This window comes from Pelobates fuscus, chromosome 4 (genome assembly GCF_036172605.1).
Source record: "Pelobates fuscus isolate aPelFus1 chromosome 4, aPelFus1.pri, whole genome shotgun sequence".
NCBI lineage: Eukaryota > Metazoa > Chordata > Amphibia > Anura > Pelobatidae > Pelobates > Pelobates fuscus.
The window spans coordinates 348,938,676-348,954,851 of record NC_086320.1 but is presented as its reverse complement, the minus strand read 5'-3'; the positions used below and the strand labels follow the sequence as shown (position 1 = coordinate 348,954,851).

Sequence of the window (16,176 nt, the reverse complement as noted above, 5' to 3'; positions counted from 1 at the left end):
AAAGCTTGTCTTTTTAATCAAATGTTGGTCTAATACACCTGGCTTTATTTTTTTTTTTAACAATCATTTAAATCATGTCTATATTATGAACTACGAGCTCTGTAATTGAAACGTAATTAATTTAGCTACTTTGCTTTACTATAAATGTAAGTAGAAGATCTATGACCAAATAATTGTTAATTAATCATTTCATTAAAGTTATAGTAAAAAGAAAATATTGTTTTGCAAGAGAAATGAAAGCAACATCGCCATATTTTAGATGTTTATTTGACGGTTTATGATATAGAAAGAGGAAATAACACAAATATGATGTAAATAATACATGTTTAAATTAGTGCGATTTTATTCAAGTCTACAGAGACATTTTTATTAAATGTATTTATATCGGTCAGCTTCTGCACTGTTGTCCTTCAGTAAAGAGCCTGGATGAAACATTAGGTCAACAATGTATGTAGTCGGAGGACTCATTCGAGTTCCTTCTTGGTGAGCTGCATCAAGTAACCTTACTTCATTCCAAGCCCGGCCGTAATCTCCACGGATAAGACAACAACCAATGCCAATTCGATCTGCGATTACCTAAGAAAGTAAGCAAATGCTGGGCATTAAGGTTGAGTTAGGATGTGAAACTCAAATACATATGGCTTCTATACAGGTGAGAGCTCAGAGGACATTTAAAACCTGATTTGATCTAGTGAACACTCCCATGATGTCATGTAGGATAATGCTCATGAGTGTAGGATGCACTACCATTGATTCTGAGTTAAGCTGCTTGTGAAATTGTGCAGTTTACAATGGTCTCAACGGTCCGATGTGCCAAGGGTTCCTAATAAAGGAACCCTATAGTGTTAGGAAAAGAAACCCATATTCCTAATGCTATAGTGTCTCAATCCCTACCTCTATAGGTCCCCCACCTCTGCCTAAAATGGAGCAAAAAAAATATTTTACTTACCTTTTTTTTCAGCGCTGAGGCTCTCTCGGCGCTGGCTAGGTCTCCTCCTCCCACAACATCAATACGACGGTGAGACCTAATGTGCATGTTTGGTGAGTGCCACGCGCATTAAATCATTGCTTTCCTATGGGTAACATAGAAGATGTTAGACGTCCTCATGCAAATCGCGAAAACGTCCAACATCCTTTAGTGAAGTAGAACTCCGCTAAGGACCAGAAAGCGCCTCTGTGGCTGCCTGGAAGACAATCACTAGAGGTGCAGTTAATCCTGCAATGTAATAACTGCACTGCATTTCACCCATGCCAGTTGAATGAGATGAAATGGTATGTGTGCCTATAGTGTGCCTTTATATAAAATAACTTTTCCTAAATGGTTACATCTACTTATTATTGATTTCTACCAGAACATAATCACTTCTTAGGTCCAACATCTATAAAGATAAACCCCTATTATTTTGTGTTGCCAGTAATAAGAAAAGCATTGTTGGTGCAAAACAAACACATTTTGTGTTACATATGAATTAGAAATAAATAATCATTCTTTAAAGTTTATGTTTAAGTAAAAAGTTTAGAACTATGTCATTATTTGAATGTGATCATTAACTTAACCAATTATATGCTACAGGTGCATGTGTGACATAGCTGAATAAATATACTTCACTCTATATAGTTTATTGCACTCCAGGTGTGACAGAGGATTGAAATTGCAATAAAATATATTAATAATATGAAACCACCTGGCTGTTAATGAAGAATAGTAATAGTCAAGTAAAAAATTAAATAAAAAAATTACCCTTAGATGGTGATATAGTCTGGTAGATGTACATGTATGTGTGTATATACATACTGCATGTTTTACATATACACACACAATATATTTATATAATATAAGTAAATAATAACTAAAAACCTCTAGGATCAAAATACTAATGCATGGTGCTGGTTAATCAAGGATATACAAAACAAAATGATAGCACTCTTAGGACTTTGGGGAAAAAACATATAAAACTTTACTTTTATTCCAGATTTGAAAATATGCGTCAACATTTCAATTTAACTCAGAAAGCCTTTTCATTACTTAATTAACCCTCTCATTGATGAGGGGTTTTCACTATTTGCCTGCTTATTAGCGCTGCCAGGTGGCAAATAGTACTTAAAGGAACACTATAGGGTCAGCAATAGACGTTTGTATATTGTTAACAACACAGATTTGTTGGCTGGCCCCCTTGAAAAAGGTATTAATTAAACTTACGGTACCTTTATTCCAGCGCCGTGTGGGTCTGCCAGCACTGGCTCCATCCCTGCTCCACCTACTGGGCGGATATCATCAGAATTGATGATCACAGCCAATCTAGTGCTTTCCCAAGGGAAAAGCACTGTGAGACTTATGCGCACATGCTGCAAGACGCCGCACTGCGCCAATCTGCATCTCTTCATAGAGATGCATTGGATCAATACATCTCTATGGGGAGTGTCCAGCACATCCATGCAAAGTGTGGAAACAACAGCAGTCTATGTGACTGCCACTAGAGATGTCCCTAGACAGTAATGTAAACACAGCCTTTTCTCTGAAAATGCAGTATTCACATTAGAAAGCCTGCAGGGACAGCCTATACACACCAGAGCACCTACATTAATCAGTAGTTGTTCTGGTGACTACAGTGTCTCATTAAAATTTTAATTTGTGAACGTGCGTCCTCCTGGATTCATTCAGTTCTAAATTTTGTGAATATTCCAAACCGTATACTTTGTATGGGATTTAATGCCAAAGCAACAATTCTAATACAGATACCAAATGCATCAGGGCGAGTACAGACCAGAACTGGCTTTAATAAATATGAGAATTACTATTGTGGTGGAAATTTGGTAATTTTTACTGGATTTTGTCCATGTGGAAAAAAAATCCGGTCTTTAGTGAATAACCTCATATATCTTCTGGTATTCTCGAGTCCAAAAACAGTGCACTATTATTCACTGTCACCGTGACATCAGTTGAGGTTGTACATGTATAAGTATGTATCACATTCTCCAAGGAACTTAAAAATAAAATACTAATATAGATTTTTTTTTTCTTTGATTTTTGGTGTTCATTAGGTGAAAAAATCTGGGGTTCTTCACAAAGCTTTGGTTAAAATAATTCCTCTGTTAGTTTGTTTGCATTATTTATTTTATCTGCTTATTAAATTCTTTTTTTGTTTTGTTAGTATGCTAAACAGGTAGACCACTATTTATCTATTACATTAAGACCAAAATAGCCACATATATTGCAACCATGCAGTTACCTGGCCAATGTTACATTTCTTTACTAAATAGTACCAAAGTAGATTTGTTGTTATGCTTTATTTTCCAAAATAGTTTCTGGTTACAACCAGTCTAGAATTTAAAAACATAAAATAAAAAAATAAAAAGCTTTTCCATAGCTATCTGTACAACTAGTACATACCTTAAAGAGCAATGCTCGATGATAGAAGGTCCCTTTTTTAATTTTGCCAATTTGTATAACATTGCTCTGCGTCTGAATTTTAAGATCACTCATATGCAGTTCCCAGTTGAATTCATGCAGCCGATCTTTGTCAATAGGGCCCCCCATCTTCTCGGCAACAAACCTTCATAAAATGTAAGCAGGTCCATCAATTTCACATTTTTATTATACATTTCTATTTTTTTTACATGTATCATTGAAAAACAAAAGTAGCATTTTTCAAACTGCCATTGAGTGATTGCTGCAATTATGTTCAGATCATTAAAGGAATTAAAATGGTAGTGTATGCAGTCAGTCATTTGAGCATCTTGTCTGTTGAACTGCATTTTATGTAAGATTAAAAGCCTACATAAAAGCTTAAGATGAAATCAATTTTAGTTTAAAGACTGCCGAAATTAAGCAAATATAATGATTATGTAGTTTAGAGTCAAAGGATATTTAGACGCACACTGTTAGGATCACATGTGAAGAGCCGGTTAATCCTAAAATATGCTGATGCTTAACTTACAGAATTAAGAGATTTTTTTTTTTTTTTTTGTCAATCTTTCTTTTATTAAGGCATACTTGAGGGGTACAGAATAAAGAATGGGAAATGCATAAGTGATTTACAAAATAGGGCCAAAACAGTGCAAACAGTGTTCACATACATTTTCAGAACAGTAATGCCTCATTTTATATTTTTGTGTGTCGATGAACGATAGCGTATTATCAACAGGCTAAAGTGAGAGTCAATGAGTCAAGCGTGGTTCATCCAATGTGACTAGTGCCTCTCTGTCTTGCCATGTCAGGTTATTTTTCCATTACTTCATGGTCTGCTTATCCTAGCAACTGTGCGGTCTTTGTCATGGAGGTATGGTTAATACTCATGAGGTCAGTCTACAGCCCTATCGCTGCCCATCATGTCATGCTGCCATGCTGTGTTAAGGTCAGATGTTTGAGGTACATGTTAGGTAGATTCAACGTTAAACATATAGACACGAGCAGGTTCAGCTGTCACTGGCTAGTATCAAAAGCAAGCAAGGTAAACTAATAACGTCAGTTTGTAGTATGCGATTAGATGGACATAAAGGTGCGAAGGTACATTGAAATGCATCAAAACAGACTTATTGTATGTTGCATGTTAGTAGATAAGCTTATCAGGTATTACAGGGTAAGTATAACCAGTAGGTAACATGCTAGAGACATTTTATATATATATGTACCGCTGAGCAATGCAAAACTAAACACAACATAATAACCATAGACTACAGCCAGACTCTACAGCACTGGAAGCTGATGAAGGACGACTTCTACAGCTGATAGTCAGCCAACACCACAGTCCGGTAAGGAGATAGAGTGTATCGCCATGTCATAGCCTGGGCCTCCTCCTGCCCCCTCCAGACCGGTTAGGAAATGGTGGTCTCCCAGACTGTGATTAGATTGTTAGCTGTGATTCTGCATCAGAGCCGATCTTCGCGCCCATGCCCAGGTGGGAGCTACATCCCTGTGTCCAAAGGTCACCCTGCGATGTGCGGTAGGACTGAGTCCAGCATGCTTGATCATGTCGCTCCAACGAGCCCCAGCCACGGCCGCTCTGGTGCAGTGCCTCTTTGAGGCCATTCCTGGCTGGTCGATGGATCCCGAGTGTGTGGGCTTTCTATTACGTGTATCCGGCACTGCTTGCTCAAAGTCCTCTTTCTGCGGGGTGATTGCAGACAGGGACCCTCCCGGGTAGTTTGCGGTTTTGGTAAGAGGTAGCTGGCTTGGAGGCTGTGCCGTCGGGGGTTGGTGCTCAGGTTGTGTCGTCCGTCTGTATCTACACCTCGGCGGTATCGCCCGAGGGACACACAGTTGGGGCTGCTCCATGCATTGTTCTCCGGTAGGTTGGCACTGATGGACAGGAGCTTGTCCGTTCTTTTGCTGCTTTGTCCAGAGTTGTGTGCACAATTTTTCAGAGTCCTGTACAAGCGGGGCCACCATGTGAGTAGGCTGTAAGCAGGCCTTCGGTGAAGCGGGCTCAGGTCTGGCGGCCATCTTGTTTTGGGCCTTAGGCCCATGTGGCGGCGTGGTATTGCCTCCGAGTGTTGTTATGGCTTAAGGACCGGGATAACCCCCCCTGTCCAGAGAGGGGGATCGGGACCGGGCCCGCGATGGTTCAGCTTCTCCACTCCACTCAACGCCGGGCAGGTCCCGCTTGGTACGGCAGAGATCTCTCCCCCGAGGGACTAAAACTCCAGGAGCAAGCCTCTCCTCGGCTCCGGTGGCCCTCATGCACCGAGGATCGCAGTTGTGGGTCATTTAAGTTATCAAAAGTCCCGGTTTTCAGGCTTAATAGTGTTTGGTTTGCAGGAGCTGGTCTGTCCTGCGACCATTCAGTTCGGCGGCCCGGCCCCGCCCCAGAATTAAGAGATTTAGTTCTTAGATAGCACCAATTGTATAGTTCATTTGACTAAAAATACTCAAATTTTCCATTTTGTCATTCATCAGAAATGAGTGCACAATTTAACTTAAAACTGGTTATAAGAGAGCATCCATGTGTATCTTTCTAATGTTTTATAAAACAGCAAAAAAGTTAAAGGCATAGCAACACATCAACATGTTTTATAACATAAACCAAGAATTGCCTGGGATTCACTCAATTCAAAATTTTATGCCAAAAAATCTAATCTGAAAACGTATTTGACTAGGATAATTTTTACAATTCAGGTATTTTAGTCTAAACCGTGCTATTCCCAGGTGAATTCTGTATTTATACACCAAACTGGGGATTTGTTAAGAATTAAGGGAATTGCACATTTTAGACCAAAATAGCTTGAATGTTTTCTTCCAAAAGGGTTAGACAAGGCCTCATTGACCTACAATGCCAGATTTGTATAGGAGGCACGAGTACTTACTTCAATCAAAGACTGTCTCTCTGGCTGCATTTTGCCTACCCCACTAAAGTTGAATCTTTAAATCAACTGTACAAACATACTGGTATAACTGCTGACCTTACTAGACGAATCTAGAACATGACACTTTACACAGCTGTGCCTGGATTCCAATATTCCCTTAGATACAACTATGTCAAGTACTAAATACAGAGATGCCGGTATAGGTTCCAGACTTTGCCTAAAGACTAGTTCAGGGGTAGGTGACCCCAAACAAGAAAGGAAGGTGCTCAGATTAATATATTGCTTTGATATAAGCATGAAAAAGTGTAAGCCTAAGCAGCAATAATGAGCTATGATTGGTTGAGAGTTTCAGCTGAATCACTTTCAGCCTATCACCGCACCCATTGCTGGGATGACTCAGTATGGCTAGAAGGAAGTGTGCAATCTCTGCCTTAGCCACACATCCCGTGAGCTGTGGGAGGCCTTTAGTGTTAAACTGCTCAAACAAATGGCTTAACACTGAATGGATGGACAGAGAACTAGGGGAATCCAGGCACTATAGACTATGCAATGCAATGAAATGGTTATAATGCTTATATTCCCTATCAAAAAAAGACTATTAGCTACATAAAAAGTGCAGACAACTCGTCATTGTTATGTTGTTATATAGATTACCCATCTACTCAGTTATCAATTAATGTCTAGAATGCCTAACTGTTTATCTACTGCACAACAAAAATAAAGAATTATAAAAAATAAAAAAAGACTATCAGTACCCAAGAAAACTCTCAAGGATTGAACCAGTTATTGTTAACTGATTGCTATCATTTTGGTTTAAACGTTCTTGTCTCTAGGTGTGGGAGAGGGAATTAATAGCTCTTCTCCCTGCTTTACCCAGTTTTAAACACATATCAGGCATGTCCATTCTGCAGGTAAAAGTTAAATAAAGTTCCTTAGTATAACTATTTTAAGCTTTGCCAATGGCATCTCCCTATCCCAACATAGAAAATGTAGCCTTATTGATTTGCAGACTATTTGACACCAATCTACAGTATAGTCAATCTTTCACAACCCTTAGAAATGTCAAATATTATTACTTACTGAGCTAAAGCCACAACTCTCTCTTTGACAGAAGTAAGAGGAAGAATTGTTTTTGAAGCTTCCATGATGTAGTTGCTTAACTCTTCATCATATGGCGGAGACCACTCTTGCTTCATGACCACAGGTTCTGGGACTTTTACTTCACCTTCTTCCCTTGGCTTCTCTTCTTCCTTCTTCCCCTTGACTCTTCCCCGGCTGAAATACGGAGTTTCACGTTGCATAAAAATAATATTTTAAAATGTAAAAACTAACAAATTTTAAATCATGAAAAAGCACAATCTTTAGTTAATTTCAATTAGCAAAAAATCTCACTTATGGTAGTTCCTGGTAAAATATTGTTTACACTACAATATGGTACATCACCAAATCCTTCTCTAGGATTAAATAAAGCGACTATAATTGTAAATTTTCCTTATTTTTAAAACTATACAGTACAGAATGAATATTGTTTAGAAAATAAACCCTAATATGCAAACTAGGTGTTGCAAGACTTAATAAAAAAACCCCAAAAAAACGATCTTTACGTAGTCTTGGGCAGATGCAATAAGACATGATGAGAATCCAGCATTGGCATTTGTCAGACAGTTAGTGGAACTGACAGCTATGTTTGCTGTGCGGCAAAACTGTTTTGACAAACAAATTATGTAGTAACCAAACAATAGGAGTAATATTTGTTTTCTGGTTTGATTAATCTATGAAAATGCCGGGATTCATTTACTTGCACCTTCACTGTGAGGTTATTTTTGATAATATACACTCAACATAATTTTATTTAACACAATGGTTGGATGGTTATCATTATAATTTAAGACAAAGAGTAACTTGTGTATGGCTTGATGTTCCAGAAATAAGGCAGACTGTGCAGTCAATGCATATTTCGAAATAATATTCTCTGAGTGATACCTCTTTTTCTGGCTCTTTCTGCTATCCAATAGTACTATGCTTTATAAGCCTCTTAGGTTTCAATTCAAAGCAGAAGGGGAAGTTGGGAGGTTATTTTTCTGCTATCCCAAATTAGTGGTACCCAGGGACACCTGGTAATTTTATTAATTTATGACATATTGCTTTTCCCCCTTCAGACTGCTTTCTGATTGTTCTTTAATGATCAGTACTCTTGATGCCAACTATATGGTTACTGAGAGAGAATGTGCTGTGTTGTCACTTTGCCTAACTCCTGATATTTCATTCTGGCATCATATCTGAGTCTGGATGTTACAATCCTGCATTATGTTATGGCTCTCTCTCTGAATGTGTCAATTCAGATGCTCAGTTTCTTGCAAAGAAAGTACTTACCATCCTCCCTGACAAAGAAAATGGAGCTGACTTAAGCTCCTCCTTGTGTCAGAGAAAAAGACGTAGGAAAAAGACAAAGTAGTCCCTATTTTGTCTTATGTTCTAAAGAAAAAAATAAAGAAAAGAAGAACGGATTCTGAGAAAGTAAGAGAAGAGGAAACAATAGGAGAAAGGTAAATTCGGCGTGACTGCCGCTTTAAGCTCTTGTCCTGTCATGGTTTCCAGTTGGTTATCTGAGAGCATGTTACACTTCTGATTCTCTGGTATCTGACCTCAACTAGTCCTTACTTATTCTCCTTTTGTTACACTTGACCTCTGCTTTCCTTGATTATTCTCTCCTTCTTGTTTCCTTGGAGGAAGCTTTGCTTTCTTCTCTGTATAACCTTTCCTATTTCAAGCTGGTATGCCTTTCCTATTATAGTGGTAAGCAGAGCCATCTATAAGGAGCAGTGACATGCTACTGTCCATTTATTATCCTGCCTTAGTCAGGCTTGACATTAGCTCTGCATGTTAAGGCATTACGCTATTCTGACACAGAGGACTTCAAGTCAGAGCCGACTTTCCTCATGGGCACGCTGGGCAGTTGCCCGGGGGCCCCACCGCGATGCCCATGTGCCCGGCTGACATGGGAGATCCTTTGCTCTCCCCTGCCGGCCAATAGAGAGTCGGCCCTGTTTTCTTCCACTGGGCCCTCTAATCAAAGATATCCCTCACCAGTCCAAAGGCCCATCCAAACAAGGGAGAGACAGCGGGAGTACCCGGAGGCAGGAGGAGGAACCTGGAAGGAAGAGCGTTCCTCGCGCGAGAAGGCTGTGGGGAGCGTAGCCATGGCAATGCTCCACACAGCATTCTGCGCACGGGAGGACAAGAGGCCGCCTGCAGCCAGAGGAGCTGCAGGCTCTACAGAATTCATTACCGGACCACCAGTGCTAGCTGTGTGTTCCCCTCCTTCACCAAAGGTAAGAAGAAGGGGGGCATAAATGAATCATTATTCATTATTATTAATTTTTTAAATGATAAAAAAAAATTGCTCCCTGCACCCCTTACATTCTGCAACACACACACACAAACACCCCTTATACAAAGCACCCTCACACACACACACAGCATCCCCCTCCCCACACAGCACTTCTCACACACAGCATCCTTCACAAACACAAACAGCACCCCTCACACACACACAGATACACACACATACACACACACACTGCTCCCCTCTGTGCAGTCTGGGTGTATTCAGCAGTGTGGGTGTATTCAGCAGTGTGGGTGTATTTAGCAGTCTCTGTGTGGGTATTCAGCAGTATAGGTGTATTTAGTAGTCTCTGTGTGGGTATTCACCAGTGTGTGTGTATTTAGCAGTCTGTGTGTGTGTATTCAGCAGTCTTTGTGTGTGTTTGTGTGTATTCAGCGGATTGTGTGTATGTATTCAGCAGTCGGTATGTGCGAGTATTCAGCAGTCGGTGTGTGCGAGTATTTAGCAGTCGGTGTGTGCGTGTATTCAGCAGTCGGTGTGTGCGTGTATTCAGCAGTCGGTGTGTGCGTGTATTCAGCAGTCGGTGTGTGCGAGTATTCAGCAGTCGGTGTGTGCGAGTATTCAGCAGTTGGTGTGTGCGTGTATTCAGCAGTCGGTGTGTGCGAGTATTCAGCAGTCGGTGTGTGCGAGTATTCAGCAGTTGGTGTGTGCGTGTATTCAGCAGTCGGTGTGTGCGAGTATTCAGCAGTTGGTGTGTGCGAGTATTCAGCAGTTGGTGTGTGCGAGTATTCAGCAGTCGGTGTGTGCGAGTTTTCAGCAGTCGGTGTGTGCAAGTATTCAGCAGTTTGTGTGTGCGAGTAGTCAGCAGTCGCTGTGTGCGAGTATTCAGCAGTCGATGTGTGCGAGTATTCAGCAGTTTGTGTGTGCGAGTATTCAGCAGTCGCTGTGTGCGAGTATTCAGCAGTCGATGTGTGCGAGTATTCAGCAGTCGCTGTGTGCGAGTATTCAGCAGTCGATGTGTGCGAGTATTCAGCAGTCGATGTGTGCGAGTATTCAGCAGTTGGTGTGTGCGCGAGTATTCAGCAGTCGATGTGTGCGTGTATTCAGCAGTCGATGTGTGCGAGTATTCAGCAGTTGGTGTGTGTGCGAGTATTCAGCAGTCGCTGTGTGCGAGTATTCAGCAGTCGATGTGTGCGAGTATTCAGCAGTTGGTGTGTGCGCGAGTATTCAGCAGTCGATGTGTGCGAGTATTCAGCAGTCGATGTGTGCGAGTATTCAGCAATCTGTGTGTATGTATGTATTGCATTTGTTGAAGGTACCAATGAATATAAGCTTAATTTTATCGATAATTTACATTTTTATTCCTGTGAGTTTTTGTGTAGGCAGGGCCCCAGTGCACTGCTTTGCCTGGGGGCCCATAATGCTGTTAAGATGGCACTGCTTCAAGTCAGCTGTTAGGTGGCAGAATTTAAGAAACAATCAGCATCAAGGTGGCTCTTGGGTAGTTTCAAGACTACCAAAGTCAGTAATCTGTACTTGACTCTTAGTGAATATTACGAGCAAGAACAAACTTGAAGCAGCCATCTTGAGTAGACCTGTAAATATTTTTTTGTTTAGGGATAAATAGCAGAACTATATGGCAATTTAAGACAGCACTTACATTCATCATGTTAGTAATAAATAATAAATAGTATATGTTATGGATTCTGAAATATGATACTTGCCCTCTGTCATTCAGTTGGATTAAAAAACTTGCTACTGCAATTTAACGTGACATACAAAAATGCCATTTGTATGGGAAGACATAAAAACACACAAGGGATGTTTCTCTTTCAATAAAAACTGAATATAAGAAAGGTTCAACGCTATAAATCTCACAGAGTTGGACAGATAGATTAATGTCGCACTGACAGACCTGAAGGGAAACTAACCACATGACCCAAGGTTGGGAAAAAAAAAAGTCTCAGCGTTTGAAAGAGTTTCTTGTGTTAAACATTATCCTCAGCAATATGATTTAGCGTCTGAGGACGTACGCCAATTATTGTACAATACAATACAGAAATTTATTTAGTGATACTTTTTACATCAATGTAATAATGAAACGTATGGTTTAGATATTTTCATATTGTAATAGATTTATATTTTGTAGTCATCTAAGAGGCAAAAGCAAGTTTCTATTTTCACAATAAAAAATATTGAAAAAAAATAAAAGGTTTGCTTTTTTTTTTTTTAAATAAACTTTAATTTTTCAATTGAGCTGGACTCCATGAATCGTAAAAGCTTATATGTTACCCTGAAATTCATCACATTGAGCCTTCTTGCTACAAAGCACATCTGCTTCGATTTAGACATTCGTTAACTCATGAACAAAATAAAATTGTCTGACACATCCCATGGCACATATGTCTTTCAGCAAAGGATTTCTGAATCCTCTATAAAACTGTACATAATTTTAAGCCGCGCATGTTTTCGATTAATTAGCGAAAGCAAAAACATCTGCCTGGGCTATATACACATGCTTTTGTGTAAGGGTGGTCAGCTCACTGCTCTCCAGCTGTTTGTTTGAGGACTGTGATTGCCAGCCACATTCAACAGCCCACTTGGCGAATGGGGATGATCAGAATTGTAGTGTGACAACAGCTGGAGAGCTAAAAGTTGGACTAATCTTTAATGCCAAAAAAACCTAAATAAATAGAATTGTGTTCAGTGAGACACATATTGAACTAATTTAATATTCAGATGCTTCAGATACTTACAGTCTGGAGTGTTGGAATTTAGGAGGACTGAGAGCAGTCTATTTTTACAGGCAAAGAGAAACAATATCTACTTACCACTTAGGTTTTCACATGTGCTTTATTCATTCTTTTTCTTTAAATATGATAGATTAGGCCAAGGCACCGATGAGCCTGGACATAATGCCTTTCTTTCCACCCATAAAGACTCTTGTAGGGCTAGAGCTGTCAAATCTAGTCTTAAAACATAGAATTAAATAACTCTTACCCTAACTATTCCTAACAACAACTGGAGTGTCCGTCTTGTAAAATTTGCACGTTAGATTTGCTGATGAAAATGACAAATGTACCATTAAATAAAGTAGATCACACAACCAGTGAATAATTTCCGAAGAAGTATAAATGGGGGTTGAAGAATTAAATGACTTTCAGATTTTGTGGGCTATATTTTTAAAGGAAACAAATGTGTTAGCCCCCAAAAAGCATTTGAATGCACCTTTCTGTGTTATACAAAATAAATACCTTGGAGGCTTGTCCTTAGAACCACCTCTACTGAGTGAAGGAGATCGTCCAGCAGAAACAGGCTTTTCTTCTACAGGAGATGAAGTAGTGGCCCTGGTAATGACACAGAATAATCCAATCCTTATTCACTGCAAGCAGATATATTGAGCAAACCCAGATACATGCAGAGTTTGAGCTAGAAACTCGGTACCTGGTGATTGACAAGTAAAATCCCTCTACTATTGTTGATGGCACTGATGTATTCAGTCCTGCTCCTTGGATGGTTTAACTCAATTTTCTAAATCTCTACACACTTTATGAATAAGGCCTTACTTTTTGCATCATTTACCATGTCTGCCTTATTAACAGGTTAAAAACCTTTCTCCCTGTGCCCATGGCTAACGTAAGGAGGAAAGACAAACTTTCTGGCTATGGTATGGTGAGGACGCAAAAAATAATATCATTGATATAAACTGTGTATTTCATTTTAGAACTGAACTAGAGCTGCATTAGTGATTACTGAACTGCATTATGGTTGTAGATTCATCATTTTTTTTTTTAGGGATGGGATAATAAAAAACCTGTACAAACGTTTAGATGTGCACAATGTTTTGTGAACACAGGGCTTACTGTTTCTTCCAACTTGTAAAACCCCCACATGCAGAAACAATACTCTATACGAGTTAAATTATAGCTGAGCATCAGCAGACATGTAATAAACCACAGCTGAAGGGCCACAGGCTAATCACTGCCCTATATTATTTTAGTATCCCATAATCTGTATGATTTTCTTCATGGCGACAGGACCTTTACAAAATGACTATTAGTTACTTTAACATTGAAATGCTAAAAGAGTGCTAAATACAAACAATATAAAAATCTCTCTTTATCTTTAATAAAGTACAGAGACATTTACAGTACAGCGCTATGGAATTTGCTGACGCTATATAAATAAATAAAATAATATTAATAATAATAACAGGGGTGCCCAATCGGTAGATCCCGAGATGTTTTAAAACTACAGCTTCCATGATGTCTTGGCATTCTAAAGGCATTCATGGAATGCAAAGCATCATGGGAGTTGTAGTTCTACAACATCTGGGGATCTACCTTTTGGACACCCCTGATTTAGAATGTACCCTTTTTGTTCAATTCACAAATATTCCAAACTCCAGGGTAAACGTCAGTGCAACTCTTATTAATGTTAGTATGATAGGTAATGCAGAAAAAAAAGGGTTTATAAGAGAACATTGAGTAACAGATCATACCTTCCTTTTTCTTTAGAAGCACTAAGGCTGCGAGAGGATTGTGATAAATCAGAAGATGATTCTCGCTTCTCTTCATCAGGGGTAGGTGATACAGCAGAGGCTCTGAAATTATAATTATATTGCATGTTGATATTATAATTATTAGAAAAAATATATATACATAAATATAAATGGAATAGAATATCAAAAGCAAAATAAAATAAAATGTAACAGGGAAACAAATATTCATGGACACGGTTATGTTATTCCTATTGCTTAGACAATGTGACATGAAATCTGGTACAGGGATACATAATCAGCCTGTAACAAGTCTGTGAATTACCCACTTTGTCACATATTCTGTCAGCAGCATCATGTGTATCTCTATAATATGTTGCAAAATAAATACAAGGACCAAACAGCATTCGTATGGATTAGCTGACACACAAGCAAATGGTATATAGTCTATATTTGATGCTATGCTATACTTTGTTTTGAAGAGACATGGAGAGGGTTTGGGGAAGGGGGGGGGGGGGGGAGGGGAGGGGAGGGGGAGGAGCTGTGACTAAGATTTAGACAAAGATTTGTGTCTACATTTTGCAGTTTGTTTTCTCATTAACCCCAGTTTGTCTTTTTAACCCATAAACTTTTACATTTTAACCTGTTTTGTTTTTTTTCCAGTAAAAGCAAAATTTAAAGATGAATGCCCTAAATATGTATTACATGGCATGTATTGTACACAAATGCACAAATACCACAGATGTAAACAGTTAAAGTGAAACTCCAGTGCCAGGAAAACAATCCGTTTTCCTGGCACTGGAGGTACCCTCTCCCTCCCACCCCCCAATCCCCGGTTACTGAAGGGGTGAAAACCCCTTCAGTCACTTACCTGAGGCAGCGACGATGTCCCTCGTCGCTGTCTCCTCCTCCGCGCCACTCCTCCTACTGATTCCTTTGGCCGGTGGGCGAGACTGATCCTGTCCACCGGCTGAGGAGACCTAATGCGCATGCGCGGCAATGAAAATCCTTGCTAGAAATCAGGAAGTGACCTCTAGTGGCTGTTTAGTAGACAGCCACTAGAGGTGGAATTAACCCTGCAATGTAATTATTGTAGTTTATAAAAAAACTGCAATAATTACAGTTGCAGGGTGAAGAGTAGTGGGAGTTGGCACCCAGACCACTCCAATGGGCAGAAGTGGTCTGGGTGCCTGGAGTGTCCCTTTAAGCAAATTTTACAATTCTACAAAAAGTCATGCACCTAAAATTGTGAAAAATCGTAGTTTGGGAAATTTAAACTATACATTGCAAGGCTATATATAAGCTCTGTTTATGGCTCTGTTTGTTGTAAAATTTATTATAAATGCATTCCTTTTTAACATGTTGTACTACTTGTATTCTTACACATAATAAATAAGACAGAAAAAAAAAGAATGATTTAGCAAACACAAAAAAACATTTTGATAAAAAAAAAAATCACAAGTTCACTTGCAAAAATAGATAAGATCATTATTGAACATTTTCTCATTGCTGCCACTACAGTGGTCCCCAGACATTGGAGATCACCTGTTATTCTACCAGTTAAAGAGGTTCTCAGTTCTATTCTGGAGAATAAAAGTTGCAAGACAATCTTAATTTACTATTGGTAAATACGGGAAAAGGAGGTTAAAAAGGAATATAACCTTTAAATGTTTTTCTCATGAGGAAAGTTAATGATCGTGTTAATCTGCCGCAGTTATGGGACTTATTTTACTTGGCTCTACTACCCAAAGTCAAGATGAAAGTTATACAGATAATAGTACATTCAGAATTAAGCTCAAAACCAACTATTTAAGGTGGATTTTCCCCCACCCTCCCACTTTTATTGTTGTTGTTTTTTTTAATTATTTTTATTTTTATACATAAGTGCAAACTTTTATTTATTTTTTATATATATTTCATTTACAATTAGTTTTAATTACTACTTATTAACACAATTGTTAAGGGTTATGGGTCATTATACAAGGAACAAAATTCAAATAATAGTATTTAATAAGATATATTTATTGTG

General features: G+C 39.0%; 1 protein-coding gene across 3 annotated transcripts in view; it reads right to left on the bottom strand.

Annotated features, from left to right (window-relative positions):
• Window positions 1–277: 277 nt before the first annotated feature.
• ARMC3 (armadillo repeat containing 3) overlaps window positions 278–16,176 on the bottom strand; it is an 89,392-nt gene continuing 73,493 nt past the window's right edge. For all 3 annotated transcript variants that reach the window (XM_063450784.1, XM_063450786.1, XM_063450785.1), the window contains 5 exons: window positions 14,151–14,252; window positions 12,904–12,996; window positions 7,384–7,578; window positions 3,392–3,554; window positions 278–576 (listed from right to left, as the gene is read on the bottom strand). In XM_063450784.1, coding sequence (XP_063306854.1) covers window positions 370–576; window positions 3,392–3,554; window positions 7,384–7,578; window positions 12,904–12,996; window positions 14,151–14,252 — 760 coding nt within the window. In that variant the 3' untranslated portion in view covers window positions 278–369. The remainder of the gene's footprint in view (window positions 577–3,391; window positions 3,555–7,383; window positions 7,579–12,903; window positions 12,997–14,150; window positions 14,253–16,176) is intronic.